At 43.4% G+C, this 22,075-nt stretch overlaps 1 protein-coding gene across 1 annotated transcript; it reads right to left on the reverse strand.

Annotated features, from left to right (window-relative positions):
* Window positions 1-1,291: 1,291 nt before the first annotated feature.
* Window positions 1,292-22,075, reverse strand: LOC117352445 (pre-mRNA-splicing factor CWC25 homolog; the record flags this gene model as incomplete). The annotated part of the gene is made up of 6 exons (XM_033928946.1): window positions 21,898-22,075; window positions 21,642-21,814; window positions 13,329-13,565; window positions 3,552-3,621; window positions 1,900-2,012; window positions 1,292-1,361 (listed from the first exon to the last, which is right to left on the reverse strand). Coding segments are annotated over exons 1-6 (681 nt in total), but the record flags the coding sequence as incomplete, so codon positions are not given.

The raw sequence follows: 22,075 nt of genomic DNA on the forward strand, positions 1-22,075 counted from the left end.
CCCAGTAGTAGAGTAGAGGTTGAATGTAAAATGTTTGTAGCAGAATATCTGTTCAGCTAATGACTAACAATTTTATTTAATTATTTATACAATGCTGTCAATATATAATGCTGGAACAATTACAAAAGATGCTAATTATTAGTCTGTCATTTAAAACAAGTGCTTTATCATTGATGTATTGCTCACATTGTCATCTCTGAATGGGTTTAAATATAATAGACTCAAGTAATCTTTAAAAAAAAAAAAAAAAAAATTTTTCTGGATTCTACCAAATAAAATATTTTTTTCTTTTTAAAATATCATGGATTGTTTCCTGAGCCACCCTCCTTTTGATATTGGAGGAATCGACTGCATGAGCTGATGGGCTGGGAAGCTCAGTTGGCTTACTCCTCCAGACGGCGGAGCAGAGACTTTGTTGCCACCTGGACTCCATATTTGAACATTTTGTCTGTAGAGAGTCATAGCTGCATTTTGAATAGACTTCAATTGTATAATGCCCTACCTGTATACGTTTTGATAAGTTTTTTGTTGGGGTGTTTTTTTTTTTTTTTGGGGGGAGGGGTGTTCTGGCGTGGGGTCCTTGTGCCTTGATGTCCCTGTGGAGAATATAAGAGTCCAATCCTCCATGGTGGGTAGATACTTTTGAAAAATTTGACTTGTGCTTTGGATTATGTTTTGCTGGTGCCTGTTTTCTAATAAAAAGATTTAAACATAAAATATCATGGTCAGTTATAAAACTGCTCCTTAGTTACATTGTTAAGAAATGCTGTGATATTCTAGAAAGTGTTTTTGTGGTGGTGGTAGTGCTGCTGATGACTGAAATGAAGGAAAAAGAGCAATAGAATAAATATATATATGTATATATATATATATATATATATATATATATATATATATGAGTGAGTTCTTATAAAAGCTGTTTAGCCACAAAACTATTTACAATAACACTAGTTTAAAAAATATCTGCTGTTATTGTAAATGTTTTGTGGTTTTGCACTAATAAAAATATTTAAAGTTAAAAAAATTGTGTTAAAACTTATGGCAAGGGTGTCTAGTCTTTGTAGACTATTAGACTATTACCAGGATCACTCAAATTTCTAATCTCAATTTATATTTGAGTCAACCTTTATTCCACCTTTTTTTTTTTTTTTTTTTGGGGGGGGGGGAGGGAAGAGAGTCACCTCGGTTTATATTCAAGTATATATGGTATACAAGCAGCTTGATAATGAAGTTTGTTTGTGCTAATGTAAATTCACTTTGGGGCCCTGAAGTGTCAGTTGTCCTCACCTACCTGTAAACCATATCCTGGGACCTTTGAATGGACAGGCTGTAAAGAACGACGCTCCCTTTTCCTCTGCAGTCTAAAAAGAGAAGAAATATCTAGTATTCACAGTCCTTCCATCAATCAAAGCAGAGTCAGATTCCATTCCCACTCACTGGCTTGCCTTTAGAGTTACTTAACCTTACTGTGCTCAGACTTTTGACTGTGTGGCCTACTACACGGACAGCAATTCAGCTTGCCCTGCGCCTTGGATGAATTTTACCTGGAGGAAAAACATGCAATAGAACTACTGCATTTCAAATCCTCAGAATGCCTTAAATTCTTTATACAGATTGTTTATAATAAAAAGGAAGAACCAGTGCAAGCCACTTGTTGGTGACACAAAGGTTAATTTGAATAGTTATGGCTCATTTCTGCATATTACGTATATGACCAACAGTACAGGTTTTGTTTGTAAAGGTTTGAGGAGGAGCCACACCACTAACCTATCACTTGTCAGCATGGCTGAGCAGGAAGCAGATGCCGCACAGGTGGCCACCGCTTCATCAATACATGCCACAGCTTTTCCCTGGCACGCTCCTATTCGGAGGTGTGAAGCAGATGACACTCATGCCTACTTTTCATGGTTGATCTCCTCCTCGCTACTGGAACTCTGATGTTTATGTTTCTTGTGCTTCTTTTTCTTGTCTTTTTTCTTCTTCTTTACTTTTTTCTCCAGGCTGTTCTGCAACTGCAATGTCAGAAAATGTAAGTGGAGTAGGTACCTGCAGTATTTTTTCCTAGGCCCTGCTCAAAATTTAATAACTAGCTCTCTTTTCCACTTGTTATCTCCCAAACCTGCTGCCCCACTGAGAGGGCATAAGTCTGCCCCTCATCAATGACACCAATTTTTAGCAGTCTCTCAGGGATGCACATTTTTTGGAGCTGGAGAAACTTATTTCTACTTCTCTTTTATATTTGTAGTCTGTCTTTTGCTACACTTATTTCCAAACATCTCTGCATATCCAAGAGAAAAACTCCCAATAAGGAGCTGGATTTTGATAATCCCACTGAATACCACACTGCGTAAGAACAGTTGCCCAAAGTACATCTATGCAGTTCAAACATCTATGTTTTTGTCCTCTTCCCTGTTGGAGGCACATGCACAAAAAAAACTGTAGAAATGCCCTCAGTAGCCTGGCCTCTCACTGTCTTCCTACCCACAGCAACCATGTGTATGTAATGAACTTCAGAGAAATAGCAAAAAGAGAATGTAACAATGCCATAAGGAAACCAGGGATACAAAATCTGGACAAATACAAAATTGTAATTTACAGTGATTTAAGTGATTTTGCTTGGGATATTCAGAAATATTGAAAGATTTTGCTGTCATGAATCCTGCAAGTAACTCTTTGCCTTTATACCCTCTGGAATTGGACATCTGTCCCTCAAGGGTAACACAAGTTATGTGCTAGGCTGCCATACATGTTATCTGGAATTTTGGAAGCTGGATGTCTTCACAATATTGCTACCTGTTCAGGTAGAACATCAAAACATCTTTGTTTGACAATACCAGCACAGTCTGCTCTTTGTAATTTTTCATCAATATTCACCCAATAATTGTGGATTTCACTTTTCCACTTAAAGACAAATTCCAGGATCTTGTAAACTTCCAGCTGTAGTGTTCATCCAGTGGTGTAGCGAGGGTGGGTACCCGGGGCAGTGGTGCCCCCCCCCCCCCCACACACACCTTTTTAGTTTTCCAGGCGCGAGCAACATCACAAACTTGCTACCCGCATCATGTCGGCTACCCCTCTGACATCACTTCCTAGGCACAGGACCCAGAAGTGAGGTCAGAGAGAGGCAACACCGACCTAGGCAGCAAGTTCATTAATGCTGCTCACATAGTGAAAATTAAAAAGGTGGAAGGGAAAGGACACAGAGAGGGGGACAGGTGCCTGGGGCAGACTGCTCTCCTCTCCCTTACTACACCACTGTGTTCATCTGTGATCATAGCAATACCCAACAAAATTATCACATCAAAGTTCCCTGGAGTTTGTGTAGACCTAAACATTAAATTGCAGTACATATGTGAGAGGGCCATGCAAGTCTCAGAGAAGAGTAACTTCTTTCAATACCTACAGCTAAAATAAAATGCAGATTTCTCCAGTTCCATGTGCAATACAAGCAGAAGAGATTAGTGCTTCAGTCTCTTTCCACAGCCTTAAAAGAGATAAAACTAGCAAAACTGGTCAGCCTTTTACATGAAAAGTGAAAAATAGTCTCTCACCAATTCCCGAATCTTCTTCATTTTCATGGGATTTTTCAAAACTTCTTTTTTTTTCTCTTCTTCTCTTTTTCTAAGAAAACACAATACCAAAATGATTATTTCCTCCCTTTTAGTCCAAGTACAATTTCAGCACATTCTCTAAACTCTCCAAGGCTGCATCAACTTTCCTCAACACATTCCTTGCTCCCTGCCAAGTAACAGACTAGAATTATGTCAGGACCAGACACCAAGCATGCCGTCCATCCCAAAAGAGCTCTGTAGGTAGTGATTAGGGCAATATAGCTCACATGTACCTTCACACTTTCTTATTTCATTAATAATATGGATTACCTAAGAACCAATTCATATAAAATATGCCAGAGGTCTCTAACCTTTTTCATGTAAAGAGCTGCAGTGTGGATACAAGAAAGCTCCGAGGGCCGCCCAAAAATTTAAAGCTTACATACACTACTAATTTTGAAAACCACCTGGGTATTAAATACTAAAAAATAATACCAATTTTGATTCTTTAACACTTCAAAGATATATTTTAAAAACTCATTTTAATTTGGATTGTCAACAGTAACATATTCCATAAATGAGACACCTGAGTAACACACTTAAAGAGATATTTTGCAGTTATTAATCAAGTGGGCAAAATTGAAACAAATGTTGGAATCCACCAAGAAATGTTAATAGAGCGGAATAAAATACATTTTCAGAATTTGAAGAGCATTTCAGCCAGCTGTTTGAAGGCCACCATGGAGAACACAAGGGACTGTGCGTTGAAGACTACTAAAATAAACCATCATAGTTTGGATCCTGATGGGAGTAGTTTCAGGGCACCCAGGACTGGGTTTTTGCATTCTATCTTTGGTCTTTCATTAGGAACTCAATTTGGCGACTTTTTAAAAAAGAAAATACTGGGGGGGGCGTGGCTATGCTGTGAGCGGGGAGGCTGTGTATTTCCCAAGCTCCGTAACCCTCCTCCCTAATCGCCTATTTTGAACTATATTCTGTAATTACTTTTGACCTATTTCTGGATCTTTTGATGCTGCCCCCTCGTATGGACAAGTTTGTCCACAAGAACGGAGTGGAAATGGTCACGAAGGGAGGAAGAAAGAATGGGACCCGTGGTAAGGCTCAGGCTTCTGCCGACGGGAAAATGGCGGGCCCGACCGAGGAATCGGACGCTGTTAGCGATGCGCTGGTGGTGAAGCTTACCGAGGCAGTGGTGCAAGGCTGGATAAGGTGACTGAGACGCTGACTATTCTATCTACATTGGTAACTGAGTTCGCTTCCAGGGTGGCTGAGGTGGAACATCGGGTGAGCTCCGCAGAAGATTCTCTGACTTCTGTGAAGGCGGAGCTTGCCACGCTGTAGCGCAGGTATACTGCATGTGCTGATAAGCTCGAGGACATTGAGAACCATTCTTGTCGGAATAACCTGCGCCTCGTGGGCATCCCCGAGGTTGTGCCAGACGCTACCCTGGCTGTTGTCCTGGAAAAGTGGCTTTCGGCTGAGCTTCTTGATACCTCTGCGCTGGGCCCCCTGTGGATCGAGCGGGCCCATAGGCTGGGCCAGAATCAGGATGGAGCCCTCAGACCGCGCATTGTGATCTTGCGTATCCTTAATTTTGCTATCAAACTATCGGCAGCGGAAAGATCTCACCTTCCAGAATCAGAAGATTCTTATGTTCCAGGATTATTCAGCGCAGGTGGCCTCCTTGCGGCGTGGATTCGCACCAATCTGCAAGCAACTTGTGGAAAAGAATTTGCGTTTCATGCTGCAGTTCCCGGCTAAGCTGCGGGTGCTTTATAATGGCCATCCTTTCGTGTTTGCTACCAGCGAGGAGACTCAGGCTCAGTTTAGCCAGTGGTTTCCGGCATAGGAGATGCCAGTTTGAACTTTCTTTACTTGACCTATCCTTACCTGTTCTACTTTTGCTGTTGGACAGGGACTCCATGCTCTGCATGCTCTACGTAAAAACAGTAAGCAAACGCCGGAGAAACAAAAAACCACAATGGTTTAACAAGGAACTTTCGGACCTCATTAAAATGAAAAAAGAAGCATTTATCACCTATAAACATCTTGGGAAAAGGGAGGCAAAAGAAGACTATCTGGCCAGATCTAAGGCTGTCAAAAAGGCAGTCAGGGAAGCCAAACTTCAAACAGAGGAAGATCTAGCACGGAACATTAAAAAAGGGGACAAATCCTTCTTTAGGTACATTAGCGACAGGAAGAGAAACAAAAATGGAATAGAACGCCTTAGGCAATCAGATGGAAACTACGCAGAATCTGATACTGCCAAGGCAGAACTGCTAAACGAATACTTTTGCTCAGTATTCACCTGTGAAGCACCGGGAAATGGTCCACAACTGCAAATAAGAGATAGCCAAAATGACCTGTTTCGTGATTACGAGTTTACACCTAGTAGCGTCTACCACGAACTTTCAAGACTCAAAGTAGACAAAGCCATGGGGCCAGACAATCTACACCCCAGGGTACTCAGAGAGCTGAGTGAAGTTCTGGCTGAACCACTATCCGTACTCTTCAATCTTTCCATGCGCACGGGAAAAGTACCCCTAGACTGGAAAACAGCTAACGTAATTCCACTCCACAAAAAGGGCTGCAGAACAGAGACAGGAAATTATAGACCGGTGAGTCTCACATCCATAGTGTGCAAACTCATGGAAACACTGATCAAACAGGAACTTGACAAAATTCTAGACAAAGAAAATTTACGTGATCCTCATCAACACGGATTTACCAGGGGAAGGTCCTGCCAATCTAATCTGATTGACTTCTTTGATTGGGTGACCAATCATCTGGATGCCGGTGAGTCCCTTGACGTGATATATTTGGACTTCAGCAAAGCTTTTGATAGCGTCCCACACCGCAGGCTGTTGAACAAACTAAAATCGATGGGATTAGGAGATACATTCACTACATGGGTAAGGGATTGGCTAGATGGTAGGCTTCAAAGGGTGATGGTAAACGGTACCTCCTCCAAAACGTCAGCAGTGATGAGTGGAGTACCTCAGGGCTCCGTCTTAGGGCCGATTCTATTCAATTTATTCATAGGAGATTTGACCCTAGGACTTAGAGGAAAAGTATCACTGTTTGCCGACGATGCCAAACTATGCAACATAGTTAATAAAAGCAGTGTGTCTGACTTTATGACGCAGGACCTAAAAAAGCTTGAACAGTGGTCATCAACTTGGCAGCTAGGCTTTAATGCTAAAAAATGTAAAGTAATGCACCTAGGCAAAAAAAATCCACACAGAACTTACACACTAAATGGTGAAACCTTGTCCAGGACCACGGTGGAACGGGATTTAGGAGTGATCATTAGCGACGACATGAAGGCTGCCAATCAAGTGGAGAAGGCTTCGTCCAAGGCAAGACAAATGATGGGCTGTATCCGTAGGGGTTTTGTCAGCAGAAAACCTGAAGTCATAATGCCACTGTACAGATCCATGGTGAGACCTCATCTCGAATATTGTGTTCAATTCTGGAGACCACACTACCGAAAAGATGTGTTGAGAATTGAGTCGGTTCAGCAAATGGCTACCAAGATGGTCTTGGGGCTCAAGGATCTCACGTATGAAGAAAGGTTAAAAAAACTGCGGATGTACTCACTGGAGGAGCGAAGAGAGAGAGGGGACATGATTGAGACCTTTAAGTATATTACTGGGCGTATAGAGGTGAAAGATGATATCTTCAGTCTTACAGGGCCCTCGGTAACCAGAGGACACTCGCTGAAAATCAGGGGAGGGAAATTTCGGGGTGATGCTAGGAAGTACTTCTTCACCGAAAGGGTGGTCGATCATTGGAACGAGCTGCCTCAGCGGGTGATTGAGGCCAGCAGCGTGTTAGATTTCAAGAGAAAATGGGATATTCATGTGGGATCTCTAGGAGAGTAAGAATCAGGGAGTGAATCATTGGTATGGGCAGACTCGATGGGCTATGGCCCTTTTCTGCCGTCAATTTCTATGTTTCTATGTTTCTATATTATTGCCTGATGGTGATTCTACTTGGGGGTGGAGCGCCTTGGCATTGTTTAAGATGGTGCCTGGCTTGGTCCTGAGTCGCTCCTTCTAGTACTCTTGGCTCTGAGAGTGGGACATTTTGAACTGTTACATTGGCTTTACTGTTATGACTTCTCTAATTCTTTTCTTAGTTGCCATTTTCTGGTATATGTTATTTTGGGTCTGGTTATCTGAGCGATGGGAGGGGGGTTACTGGCACATTGGTACCCCTGGTTGGTTTGGTTTGGTGGTTTGTGGAGATTACGAGGGGAGGGGGAGATGGGTGGGGGGAGGATGAGGGGGTGGGGTTTGGTAGGGTTGGGGGGTGGATTGTGTGGCGGGGAGTGGATAAGCTAGACTTTTGTGAGAGTGTGTGTGGGTTGCGTGTCTGTCAGGGTGTGGGCTGGGTGCCCTGGCAGAGGTTTTTGATTGCTCTGTGATCTTTTTCTGCTGGGTCCCTGGTCCCTAAGAGAGGCCTACGTTGTGTATCCTGGAATGTCTCTGGGATAAACTTTCCGATAAAACGAACTAAAGTTCTCCAATGTTTGGCTTGACATCGGGCAGATATTGTGGGTCTGCAGGAGACTAAGTTGTCTCCATCTGAACATGCCAAATTAAAACGTTCTTGGGTTGGGCAACTTTATCACGCCTCCTCGCCCAGAGCGAAGGCTGGGGTAGCGCTTCTTATTCATAAATCTATCCCATTTCATATGACCCATGTTACTTCGGATCCTGAAGGGAGATATGTGGTAGTTCAGGGTACCTTATACCAGAAGAGAGTACTTCTAGTCTCCATTTATGCCCCTAATGCGGCACAGCGTGTTTACTTGAAGAAGCTCTTGGGCATTCTTCTTCCACTGCAGGATGCCTCTCTGGACCATATGATTCTTTTAGGGGATTTTAATTCTGTGATGGTTCTGAGTATGGATTGCTCTGGGGGGTCCTCGCGCATCTCCCCCAGGTCTGATAACGGCCTACCTGCCTTTTTGCAGGCCCTTGACCTGGTGGACATGTCGCGTACTCTATACCCAGGTGAGCGGAATAATACGCATACTTCACGGGTGCACCTTACCTCCTCGAGAATTTATTATATTTTTCTTTCTAGCTCCTCTTTCCAGCATGTTGCTGGGGCGACTATTGGTACTTTGGCTATATCTGACCAGACGCCCATTTGGGTGGATTTTATTGTGGGGGTGTGTGGCCTGTGGGGGTAGGCGGCACTGGAGGTTCCCTGTGGCTCTTTATCATGATCCTGAATTTGTGCCCTTTTTGGTGCAGCAGTGGCAGGACTTTGTTTCTTTTAACCAGGATCATGTGGGGGAGGGTGAGCTTTTCTGGAGCACGGCTAAAGTTGTGTTGAGGGGCACTATCATTTCCTATAGCTCCTGGAAGCGTAAGCTGTTAGCCCGCAAGATCCTGGAGCTGGAGAAGAAGGTAAAATTGTGTCATGGTGGGTTATTTCTTCGCTCTCCCACCCTACAGCATAAACATGATTTCTATACTGCTCGAATGAGCGCGTGATTCCCTTTTTTATTCTAAATACAAATTTCACCGGTATGGGAATCGGCCTGGTAGATTGTTGGCGAGCTTAACTAAATCCTGGAGGGGCCCCTCTTCCATTTCTTCTCTGCGCACCTCCGAGGGAATGCTGGTTACCCAACAGGCACATTTGGAACTTCTTTTTGTGCAATATTATCAGCGTCTTTACACGGCTGAAGTGGTGCATCAGGGAAGTCTTATTGAAGGATTTTTGGTCTCCCTGGATTTACCTCGTTTAGCAACTGCTGATGTGACCTCCTTGAGCCTTCCTATTACCAGAGATGAGATTCAAAGGGTAATTAAAACTCCCTCTTGGCAAATCGCTGGGCCCTGATGGGTTCAGTGGTGAATTCTATCGGCTACTCTGTGGTTATGTAACAGATTCACTGTGTCATTATTTTCACCAGGCCATAGAGAGGGGCCAGTTTCTGGAAGTGGCTAATCAAGCTTTAATTATTGTTTTGCCTAAGCCAGGCAAGGATCCAGGTCTGGTTGATTCGTATCAACCTATTTCCCTGATTAATGTTGATTTGAAAATTCTTGCTAAATTACTGGCTGATTGCTTGGCTCCCCTCATCCCTGCCCTGGTGAAAGAGGATCAAGTTGGTTTTGTTCAGGGTCGGCAGGCTGGTCACAATGTGCGTAAGTTGTTATTGGCTATGGCACATTGTGAGTTTCATGGTATCCCTTCTCTGGTCATTAGTTTTGATTCAGAGAAGGCTTTTGATCGGGTTGAGTGGGCCTTCCTCTTTCCTTTGTTGGAACGATTTGGGCTGTCGGAGTTTTTTCTTCGCGCGGTTCAGTCGTTATATCATAATCCTTCGGTAGCGGTCTTGGTCAATGGGCAGAAGTCTTCGGTGTTTCTTTGGGGAGAGGGACGAGACAAGGTTGCCCGCTGTCACCGCTCTTGTATATTTTGTTTTTGGAACTTTTATTGATTCAGCTTAGACAGCATCTGGACTTGTCAGAGGTTGATGTGGGGGGCTCGTCGCTCCGTTGTTTGGCTTTTGCGGATGATATCATGGTGTTGCTTACTCGACCGGCGAGAGCCCTGTCCCTTCTATTAGATCAGTTTTCTAAGTTTGGAGTGCTCTCTGGTATGAAGCTTAATGTTTCTAAATCTGAGGCTTTGGCTCTACATCTCACGGTTTCTTCCGTTTGGCCTAGTTTTCCTTTGAAAGAAGCTCCTGCTCAGGTTAAATATCTAGGGGTCTATGTTCCTTCGACTTTATGTAAGTTGTACAAGGCTAATGTGGGGCCCCTACTTCGGAAATCTGTAGAGCTGTTGCGGCTCTGGGGTGCTCTTCCCATTTCGTTGGCGGGCTGTAGTTATCTCTATAACATGATGCTGGTTCCCCGATGGTTATACCTTTTGCAGACTTTGCCTATATGGTTGAAGCGTCAGGATTTGGAAGTATTATATAGGGCACTTCGTGTGTTTTTGTGTGGGGGGGGGGGGGTAAGCGTCCTCATCTGTCCTTGCAGGTATTGATGCTTCCTGTGTCTAAAGGGGGGTTTGGCTTGATGGACCTTCGGATCTATAATCTAGCGTGTGGACTGCAGGGGCTGCGTGACTGGTGTCTTGAAATGTCTGTAGCACTGTCTTACCCCCTTGAACGGGAACTTTTTAGTGCCACTGACGGGGTTGTATGTTATTCATGCCCCTTCCGCTTGTTTACCTGCTAGTCTGCGAAATCACGTGGTTTGGGCCTACATGAGGTGGGGATGGAAATTATTGTGTAAGAAGCTCTCTGTGAATTTTAGCGTAACCCCTTTCCTGCCTCTGGTGGGGAACCGGGATTTCTCCCCGGGAAGTGAGACGCGTCCTTTTCAGGCCTGGCATGCGTGGGGTATCCGACGGGTGGGAGATGTCTTACATGAGTGGGTGTATCCTTACTCCATCGGAACTTATGTCTTTATATGATCTAGTATCTGTAGATATGTTGGGTACATGCAGGTGCAGCATTATGTTTCTGGATTGGATGCGATGGCTTTGACAGTCGATATTTCTGACCAGTTTGGATTGTGTTTGGCTCTATAGGAACCTGTGGCGCTTCGGTTGGGGTACTATACCTCTATGCTTTCGAACCTCAGCCCGGATACTCTATTGTACCGGCTGGTGCGGGCCTGGAGTGCGGATCTACAGGTAGATCTTGAGTCTGTTGTTATTTCTGATGGGTTTGTGCACCTTTTATCGGTGTCTTGGAGTATGGTTCATAGGGAACAGGAATATAAATTCTTGCATAGAGCCTTTATTTCTTTGCTACGGGCATTTCGGGCGGGTTTTGCTGATCGGGATGCCTGTCCTAAGTGTGGTTGCGCCGGCGCTACGTTGGGACATATGTTTTGGGTGTGCCCTAACGTACAATTTTTTTGGACTAGGGTGTGGAAATATCTCAGTAGTCTTGTGTCTGCCTTACCTGCTTGCTCTCCGCAGCTCGCTCTTTTTTCTGTTGCTACTGCTTTGGGAAGTCTCTCCGGGGGGGGGGGATGGGGCACCGCCTCTTTGTGTCTAAAGCTTTAATGCTGGCTAAACGGGTGATTTTGGTGTACTGGCGACTACCTGCCTCTCTCTCTCTGTGGGTCACTGGAAGCGGTTCCTTTTTGAATTGGCTTTATTGGAGCATAGAGCTGTGTCGGGTAGAGTACTGTATGGCTGGGATCGGTTTCAAGATGTCTGGAAGGTCTATTGGACCTTCTTGCCCCACAGGTCCAGGAGTCTGCTTCTTAACGTGTAGTTTGGGCCTGGTTTCCCCAGTAGGTTCTTCTTTCTTACTTCTTTTCTCTCCTTGCTCTTTTCTTCGGCTCTTTTTTTTTTGGATTTCTTCCCACACTCACACATTCTCATTCTTCTTCTTTTGCATCTTCTTTCTCTACATTTTCTCTGAAATTTTTGTTTCTTCTTGGCACGCTTTCCACTCAGGGGTGAGAGGGGGGGCTGGGCTGGGATGGTTGGGGGCGTGGGGTGGAGATAACCTATGAAAATTGTGTTGTTGGGCAATTGGTATATTGCACTAAGTTTCTTGTGTTGCACTCGTTCTGGTCTGTTTGTTTGTTTCTCTGGAGCTATGATGTTTGCCTTTCTTGTTTGTTCCTGAGTGCTCTTTTGTATGATATTTACTTTTTGCTCAATAAAGAGATTGTTAAAAAAAAAAAAAAAATACTCAGGCTTGGTTGTTTGTTCTAGCCTTTAAAAGATAAAGTAGGCATTAGATGGGTGGTAGTAGGGGTGTAACCATGAATAAACCTGGATAAGCTCTGGTCCCATCACTTTGGAGTCAGGCCCACTCCAATTGGAGAACTAAAGGTAGTCAGCATCTACACTGTTTAATACCCACCCTAGGTTAACCTTGGACTACCACCAAAAAAATTAATCCTAGCTAAGCCACTAGGTGGTAGGGTTTACTGTGGTCAAGAATGTATCTGGTAATTGCACATTGTTTATATTGTATGATTTTGTAACTCATCCCAGGCTTCTAATTAGAAAATGACATAGGGACAAATTTGTCCCCGTCCCTATGTTCTGTCCTGCCCCATCCCTGCAAGCTCTGTCCTCATCCACACAAGCCTCAAACACTTTAAAATCATGAGTGTTTGAGGCCTATGCAGATGAGGACAGAGCTTACAGGGATGGGGCAGAGGCAGAAATCTGGGAGACCGGTTGGGGATGGAGATAAGATCCCACAGATATGGGAACAAGTTTGTCCCCGTGTCATTCTCTACCTCTAATGCAGCGTGTTATTTTTTAACCCAATGTTATTATTTAAAGTGTGTATTGTATTGTTTTTTATTGAATGTATTTTAAATTGTTCATCGCTTTGAAGTATGATTAAGCGATTAATCAAGAGAATTATTAAACTTGAAACTTATTAAATTATAATGTCAGTGAATAAGCGTTCCCTAAAGCAATGTCATAGGCTGAACAAATGATGGTTGGAACCATTCAGCTGTTTCCAATTTGCATACATATAAAGTCAAGCTAGCAGCACCACCTTCTGTTTAGAGCAAAGAACTGTAAAATCTGGAATGCTAGGTTGCAAATCCAGCTCCACCATTCACTGATGAACCTTACTTAATCCCTCTCCATGCCAACAAAATCTCACTTACTACAGCTCTATTCTGGGTTGCCTTTAGCTCAGTTCTACCCCAAAAATTACTGCAAAGTACTACAAGATATAGACAATCAGAAAGGTATTATAAACCCTTTCCTCTATCTTTGATTTATTACCTTATCATGAACAGTGGGTCTTCTCGGATTTTACTGGCCATGTCAAGAGCAAAATTGGCTCCTGAAGGTGCAAAAATAGATCCAGGTAGCAACCCAGTGTCAGCAGAAAGGCCAGTGTCTTTGTCTTCCATCTTGTCCAGGACAAACTTGTCCACAGGTCGTCCAAGGAGATATTCTTCCCTGTCCACCATATTGCTGGGGCCCTGATACATCCAGTCCAATTTCTCCTCTTTTTTCCTAATTCAAATACCAAACTCAGCTCAGTTCAAGCATGGCAAGGACAGACACAAAAGGACATTGGCAGCAGGGTAGAACAGAGGGAAAGCAAGGTTCTAGTAAGTTCTGTAACAGCACAATCACCATAACTCTGACCTGAGCATCCATATTTCTTATGTTGCATTTATTTTCTTACATTTGTGTTCTGCCTTCTTAATATGTGCTGCAGAGAAGCGTTCTCCAGAGACAAGCAGGGGATATGCAGGCACACTTGTTGGTTTCCAAGTTTATTATTTCTTTGATATACCAGCTATCAAAAAAAAAAGTATCTAGATGGTTTACAATCAATAAAAAGCATTAAACAAAAATACAGTATAGGAAATTAAAATTTACAAAAATAAAAAAAGAGGGGATTACAAGATCAAGGGGGACTAACATGACAAGAAGGAAGGAACAAGAGGTAGTAAAATACATTGAGATAAAAAAATAAATAAATAATGGAGGTGAGAGGAAGGAGACATTTGGGAGGGTTTCGCTTTAAGAAAAGCGTTTTGATGAAAAGAGCCTGAAATTGATGTAGTCTTCTGACTAAGGCCTCCTTTTACAAAACTGCGATAGTAGTTTCTAGTGCGGGGAGCCACACTGAATGGCCTGCACTGCTCTCGACACTCACTGAGTTCCTATGAGCATCAGGAGCAGTGCAGTGCGGGCCATTCAGTGCAGCTCCCTACGCTAGAAACTGCTATCGCAATTCTGTAAAAGAGGGGGTAAGTGTGTGTGTCAGTGCTCTCCCCTAGCTACAGTAAGGTTATGGCTTACTGAGATTGTGTAAGGACTACTGCCTACCGTGGATCCTCCCTTGCCCTGTCAGTTTTTTCTCCCCTCTCTTCTCACTCACACAATCAATTTAAAAACAAAACAAAAACAACAAATTATAATCAGAGAGGAAAAATTAACAATTTTAACTGAGACTGCTAATATAAAAAAAATGATTGTTCAAACATTTTCACACTCACAAAAGGAACACCTTCAAATTGGGTCCTAAATTGGAAATGGTTTTCATGAAGGAAGAAACCCGAACCTCTTTAAGACCGCTGCCGATGCCTTACCTCCAGGAAACCAGCGCAAGTAGCGGTGGCTCTTTTTAGCACGGCTCTGCAACCTGAGGAGAAAGTAAATTTCTGGATCACATCTGCCCACCACTCCACTTACTCCTTCCCCCAGGGCCCTGTCTCAGCATTCGCTGCCTTACACCATCCCCAACACCAGCAGGGGAAAAGGTGGCGGATCAGACTAGAAAAGGCTGGAAGATGACGGATGCAACCAGAATCATCAGCCTCTCCTCTCTGGATACAGTAGTTACAACGGGAGAGGCCGCCTCACGCTCTTCACAAACAGTAAAGCGTCAGCAATAGGCAAAAAAGGCTTCTATGGCCCAGTCTCAGCCTCATTGTCCTCTCCCTCATTAAAAGATACAAACAAAAAGGCAGTTAAGGTCAGTGGGTTCTAAGAGAGGTACTCTGGAGATAAACACTCGTGAAAACAGCAAACACATAGTATTAATAAATAAAGGTTTTCCAAAAATTTTTGTGAAACGGGGTATCCTCAATGTGAGAGGTCAGCGAGGGGAGGAGAATCTCCAGTGCAATGAAAGACAAGGTGAGGGCAGCAAACCCCTATCAGCACACCATCATCAGATACCTCACGTGTGCATAAATAATGGTGAGAGTGAGAGTGAAAATAAGTAATAAATAATTACATAATTGTACGAGTGAAATCACCCAGAAAAGCTCTCCGAGAACCCCCCAGCCAACTCCCCAAATGAACTCAGACTTAGCTTGAAGGATGGAAGCAGTTTCCTTGGATGTAACAAAAGTAGCACGGTGTAGCAAGAGTCCAGGGAATCACCTCATTCAGAGATCCCCTCTGGCCGGGTTCAACCAAGCCCGGTTTCGGTAACTCAGCATCCCTTCATCAGGAACCCGTTGAAGCTAAATAGCAAAAAACAATCAATGGCCACAAAAGTGGTTCAGACAAGCCGGCTGGGAGGAGGGCGGAGCTAAGAGAGCAGTGCACAGCACGCTTTAAAGCCAAGCAAGAAATACGTCATGAATAATAAAAACCAATCAGATAAGAGCAGAGAACTAAATGATAGTATTCCACTCTATACTGTCATTAAGTCCATGAGGATGTACTGAACACAAATGAAAAATCCAGAATTGTTCCCTTAGTTGAATATAATGCATCTTATCCCCTCTGAAATTCTCCAGTAGTTGTTCCAGGATAAACCAAGTTAGATCATAGAATTCATGACCCTTGTCCAAGCAGTGGGGAACCAGGGGAGCAGACAGAGAACTGGTATTAAGTCTGCTTTTATGTTTGGACAACCGAGTCTTAATTTTTCTGCTGCAAGGACAGGTGATGATATAAATGACCCACTGAGAGTCACAGGTGGTACGATGTCTCAAATTGAAAACCTGCCGGGTTTGAGGATGTTGCCAACTAGAAATAGAAAGAGTATTGCAGCACATATTGCAGTGGCCACATGCTGTATAACTCCCTAGATCTAAAATGGAACGGGGAGTCATAGGAGACAATAAATTGCTCAGATTCTTAGGACGAGAAAAAGCTATACGGGGAGATTCCTTGAAGATAGTATGAGAGTTCAAAACATGCCAATGTCTTTTGTTGATGTTAGCAACTTGATGTGCTTGATTGGAAAAGGAGAGCACACATACTTGGCGATCAGAGCTTTGGTTAGGCATACTGGTATGGAGCAACATTAAGACAACATCTTCAGGAGATACCAAGTACCTCTTCTCATGTTTGCTAACCTTTCTCCTTCCTCTTCTCTGTCTTCAAAGAGCAAGACAAAAAGTAAACAGAAGATTCATCAGGACCTGCAAAAGGTGAATTTTATCCCTCTAAAGCAACCCTCCCTGTTCTCTTCCATGCCTCTCCTCACTGAAGAGGTTATTCCTCAGCATCCTTAGGTAAATTCAGTCAGCCTCATCTTTCCTTCTTTTGTTACAACGCATACAGGATAGCATTACTCTTATTCAGGCAGGTTCTGCATCTCCTCCACCTTCTCTATCAGAGCTATAAGCTCCCCTTTGGCTAAACTATCCCTCTCAGCCTACCCCATCAGGGTTTACCTCTCTACCATCAGATCCTCTCCTGGATCCAAATTGGGATCCTTCCACATCTCTCTGTGCATCTCCGCTCCATCCACCAACCTATCCAGGAACATGGTCTGATCCTGAACATGATCTCCCCTCAAAGCAAGATCCAGTATCTTCTGATCAATCTCCTGTTCAGACAGAAGAATTGGTTGTCTACTCATACCCCAAATTTCTGCCAAAAATTTCCAGCCTTCTGGGTCTCAGTCAAAATACTGCAACTGCAGATAAAAAGAACTTTTAGGTCATTTTACAATCTTATCAGACACCTTCTAAAGAATGTATTGTACTTCCATAATATCAAATCCTGCAGGACCTACAACTCTCCAATTGGCAAAAACTTCAGTTGGTATCTACTGCCTCTAGATGCCTAGAACTCAAATACAAGGTACGGAAGGCCTCTGGGTACGATTTACAGCAGCTACCACACCATTCCATTGTCTCCGAAATCAGCCATTAAAAAGACCAATTATGTCCAAGACCCAATAGAATGCGTCACCAGGGAAAGACTGCCGTATCCTGGATTCAGTAGGTAGGAATGTATACCAAGGTTCTTTGACAGCTTTAAAAATCATGGCCTATCAGCTCCAAATCCTATACTGCCTAACAATGTACTCAATCCTCTAATCATGCTCAAAATCAGTGTCCAAGAGACAGGAAGCAGACCTCAAGCAACCAGTTTCCTGCTCTCAAATCTAACCCCTGTTTTTGACAAATTACCAGTAGGAAGCCGGCTCAGTCATTTTCTCCCTGCCAAACAAGCAATCTCAATGGACAACTGGGTCCTGAATATTATCTCATAAGGCTATCGTCTCAACTTTCTTTCAAAAAACCAAGTTTCACAGCTATCTGAACCTTCCCATACCCCTCACTACCATATTTTTTTTTTCTGCTTGCAGCAAAACTCTCCCTTCTCATTCAAAACAATGCAATAGAGGAAGTGCCCACTCAGCAACAAAACATGGGCTTTTATTCCAATTTTTTCCTAATCCCTAGACTCAGGGCCATTGTCCCATACTAGATCTCTGTTCACTTAACACCTACCTCAAGCGGGAGAAATTCAGAAGTATTTCACTCCTAACTGTAATGTAATTTGTGTATATTTATAAATGATATACTAAAGGCGGATTATAAACAAAAAACCCCCCAAAAAACTATACTCCCTCTCTTGAGGTCCAACAACTGGCTGGCCGCTCTCAATCTCAAGGATGCCAACACTCACATCCCCATTCATCCAACTCACTAGCAGTTCCTCCATTTCAAGTTTCTAAAGACCACTACCAGTACAAGGTACTTCCTTTTGGTCTTTTGTCGGCCCCACAAGTCTTCACAAAGTGCCTAGTGGTGGTAGCGGCTCATCTTCGCAAGAAATACCACTTCAACTACCCATACCTCAACAACTGTCTTCTAATGGCCTATCCAGGGATCTCTTGCTTCTCACCATTCAGGACACCTTATCCGCTCTACAATCCACTAGATTCCTGATTAACTATGCCAAGTCATCTCTTGTCCCTGTTCAAGAACTCTCACGTTCATAGATGCTCATATAAATACCATCACAGCTCATGTGTATCTTCCTGAAGAGAGACACATGGCAATCAAACAGCTCTACAACCAAGCGAGAGTGTCTTCACACTTGCCATCAAGTCAGATTTTGCGACTCTTATGCCACGTGGCAGCATCGTTATCTCTCATGCCGCATCTGCACCTGCGTCCGTTGAAGTGGCATTTCAAGACCCACTGGAATCAGCGCGCTCAAACTCCATCAAAACGTCTCTCCTATGGTGGATTCACTCATCTTCTCTGTATTACGGTTGTCCATTCCAGCCTCCACAACAGATGCTTCCAACACTGGCTGGAGAGCTCATTTAGGCCAACTCAAGCCTCGGAGGGCATTTGACCCCAAAAGAACTACACCTTCACATCAATCATCTGGATATCAGCAAAGTTTTTTATGCCTTACAAGCCTTCTGACCTTGGATTCAACAACAACAGATCCTTGTACAGACAGACAACCAGGTAGCAATGTTCTACATAAACAAACAGGGAAAATTGGGATTCCTGCACCTCTGCAGAGAAGCCTACTGCCTCTGGTGCCTTGCTCTATCCCTCAATGTCAACCTACAATCAGTATACATTCTAGGACAAGACAACATTATAACCAACTCACTCAGTCACAAACTAGATCCTCACAAATGGTATCTCAACACCAGGGTAACTCACTGGTTGTTTGAACTATGGGGGACCCCAGACACAGATCTCTTTGCCTCAGAAAACAATGCATAATGCCGTCACTTTTGTTCAAGTCGACCAACGAATCAAGCCATTGCATGGGATGCTTTTTCCATCCTTTGGACAAAAACTTTCCTGTATACTTTTCCACTGTTTCTACTCATTTCCAAGGTTCTGCAAAAGGTCAGGAAATCCACCCATATTATCATGATTGTACCACAGTGGTCCAGACAAATATGGTACCCACTTATCTTGGACCTCCTCAAAGCTCCTCTGATTTCTTTGGCATCCTATCCTTCCTTTATCTCTCAACAGAACTAATAGATCCTTCATCTCAATTTACCCAGCCTCACTGCATGGAAATTGAATGGAGGATCCTCAAGAATATTCCTGTATTCCAGTCTCCCAGCTGCAAGACGGCCTTCAACCAGAAGTCCTACCAATCAAAATAGACTTGTTTTTCTCATTGGGCAGCTACCCAGGGCCAAAATCCCATCACATGTCCATTTCTATTAATACTAACTTGCCTTCTCCACCTATCTGATTCAGTTCAAGACAAATTCCATCCGGTTATCACTTTTATGCAATATTGGCTTATCGTATCTAGTCAATAATTCACCAATCTCACAACATCCCCTAGTGACGTGCTTTGTCAGGAGTTTCACCAATATTCATCCACCCATTTGAGACCCACGACCACCATGGGATTTCAACACTGTACTGGACCACCTAATGGACGCACCTTTTGAACCATTAAGTTCTGCTTTGCACAGGTATCTAACATGGAAGACAGTTATTTTCACAGCCATCACATCAGCAAAATGAGTCAGTGAACTTCAAGCTCTAGTAAACTACTCCCTGTATACACAGTTCTTCCCAAACCATGTCCACCTACCTACGTACACACCCAAGATTCCTTTCTAAAGTAGTTACAGTCTTCCATCTTAACCAAAGCATTATTCTGCCATCCTTTTTCTCCCTCCACATGATTCACCAGCAGAGCAATGCCTTTATTACTTGGACTGTAGAAAAGCACTCTTTTTTTTTTTTAACCTAAAAGCAACTGCAACATACCAATCAACTCTCCATTACCTATAAACCTGCTAATCCAGGTCATCTGGCCTCTGAAAGGACCATTCCTATGTGGCTATCACATTGCATTGAATTTTGCTACATGAAAGCAGGTCAACCATTTCCTGACAGAATAGGAGATCACAATTTGCATTCAGCAGCATCTTCAGTAGCTAATTTCCGGTCCATTCCAATTCAGAATATCTGCAAAAAAGCAACCTGGTCCTCAATTCACACCTTCATTAAACTTTATTGTTTAGACCAGAGTTCAACGCAGGACAATTGATATGGGTTGTCAGTCCTACACAACCTATTTGCTCCATAATAGCTACTACCACCCTTATTCAGATTTAGCTTGGGACTCACCAACAAGTGTGCCTGTATATCTCCTGCTTGTCTCCAGAGAAAGCAAAATTGCAGCCATACTTACCCTCTTCCCCATCGCTTCAAAGTCTTTGTACATGACCAGTAAGCCAAAAGCTAAAGGATAGCACCAGCACACAAGCTCAGTCTGAGGACTTTACCAACAAATGTGGCTGCAGTCCCCTGCTGTCTATAGAGAACCCCTGTTACAGGCAAGCAACTTTGCTTTCTCTATAAAAAAAACAGACCATCTGAAGTTTCTCAGAAAATGAGAGAAAATGTGACAGAATTATTAAATCACAAGTAGTGTGGAACAAGTTAATAGGAACAATTATTTACTCTTCAAAACGGTTCTAGAACTAGGAAAAGTACCATGAAATTGACAGACAGCAAATTTAAAACAAAATTAAGAACATGTTTTCAGTCAACACACAATTACATTGTGGAATCTATGTCTAATAATTTTATCAAGACTAATCATACACCCATGTTTGGTTAATACAGATAGATTAATTATTACTAGTATAGCTAGGTTGACATTGGGTTCACCATCTCTTACTTTTGGGCACTTGATAAGTCCATTAGGACTTGATAAGTACTTCTAGGTGATCTAATTGACCGTTATCGGAGATAGGCTGCTAGAATTGATAGACCATTGTCTTGAAACCAAATGTCACTTCCTATAACTTTAAAGGTTTGTCTGATATTTATGGTAGGGTTCTGTAAGTTTATCCAACCTCTCTTTGGCACCCTTCAATATGTTCTCAAGCACTCTCTTGGGCCTGATTCAGTTGGCTTACACAGTAACACAATAAGGATGATACTATGTAAGCCAAGTGAATCAGGTTTACAAATAGTAACAATCTGAAGCTCTACAAGAGACTTGCAGTAGGAATACAGATTTTATGCATCATTTATCTAGGTCGCATAGTGTACTGTGCTTAGCCAGCATAAGCTAGTGGGGCTTGGATCTCCGTAAAGTTAACATGTCTAGTTAAGAGGAGGTGGAACAGGCTTGTTAGGGTTTGGGTCTCACTTTGTAGGACATGACATGCTGGTCTCAGTCTCAAAGAAAACATGCCTTATTGGCAGCATTTGGTTTACTTCCGCGATACTCCGCCTACGGCACTGTATCCATGAATAATTCACCTCCACCCCCAATTATGCTTAGAAACAAGGCTGGTCTTTGGCCTAATGTTTGGGCCCATAGGGGACTGAAAGGACCCCTATGAGCCTGTCCTACCTCCCTTACCGCACGGTGCCCGCTTCCTGTGCATAGCGCTGCATCTCCTCACGGGTCCGCTCATCCCGCAGCTCCTTTTGCAACTCTTCAATCTTCTTGCGCTCGGCCTCATGCCTCTGCTCAGCCTTCCACACCTTCTCCACATTGCGCAGCGTCTGTGGGTGCCAGCTCTTCTTCAGGTTCTACAAAAATAAACAGCACAGGATTAAAAGGGGTTCCCGGAAAGCCAGTCAAAGACAGCGCTTCCCTTCTTCCACTCCCTCACCAGGTCTCCTCCTCCCATTGTGATAGCTCTTCTCTTCACTTGCGATAAGCAAATTAATCTCGGCAGGAACCACGGCCTTCTCCACAGCAACCCACCCACCGTGCTTCCGGGTCTACGTCATCAAAGTGCGCGGAGGATGTGGTAGAATCCTTCTTCCGGAGGCGCTTCTGGCCCTCCC

This window comes from Geotrypetes seraphini, unplaced genomic scaffold, assembly GCF_902459505.1.
Source record: "Geotrypetes seraphini unplaced genomic scaffold, aGeoSer1.1, whole genome shotgun sequence".
NCBI classification, from domain to species: domain Eukaryota; kingdom Metazoa; phylum Chordata; class Amphibia; order Gymnophiona; family Dermophiidae; genus Geotrypetes; species Geotrypetes seraphini.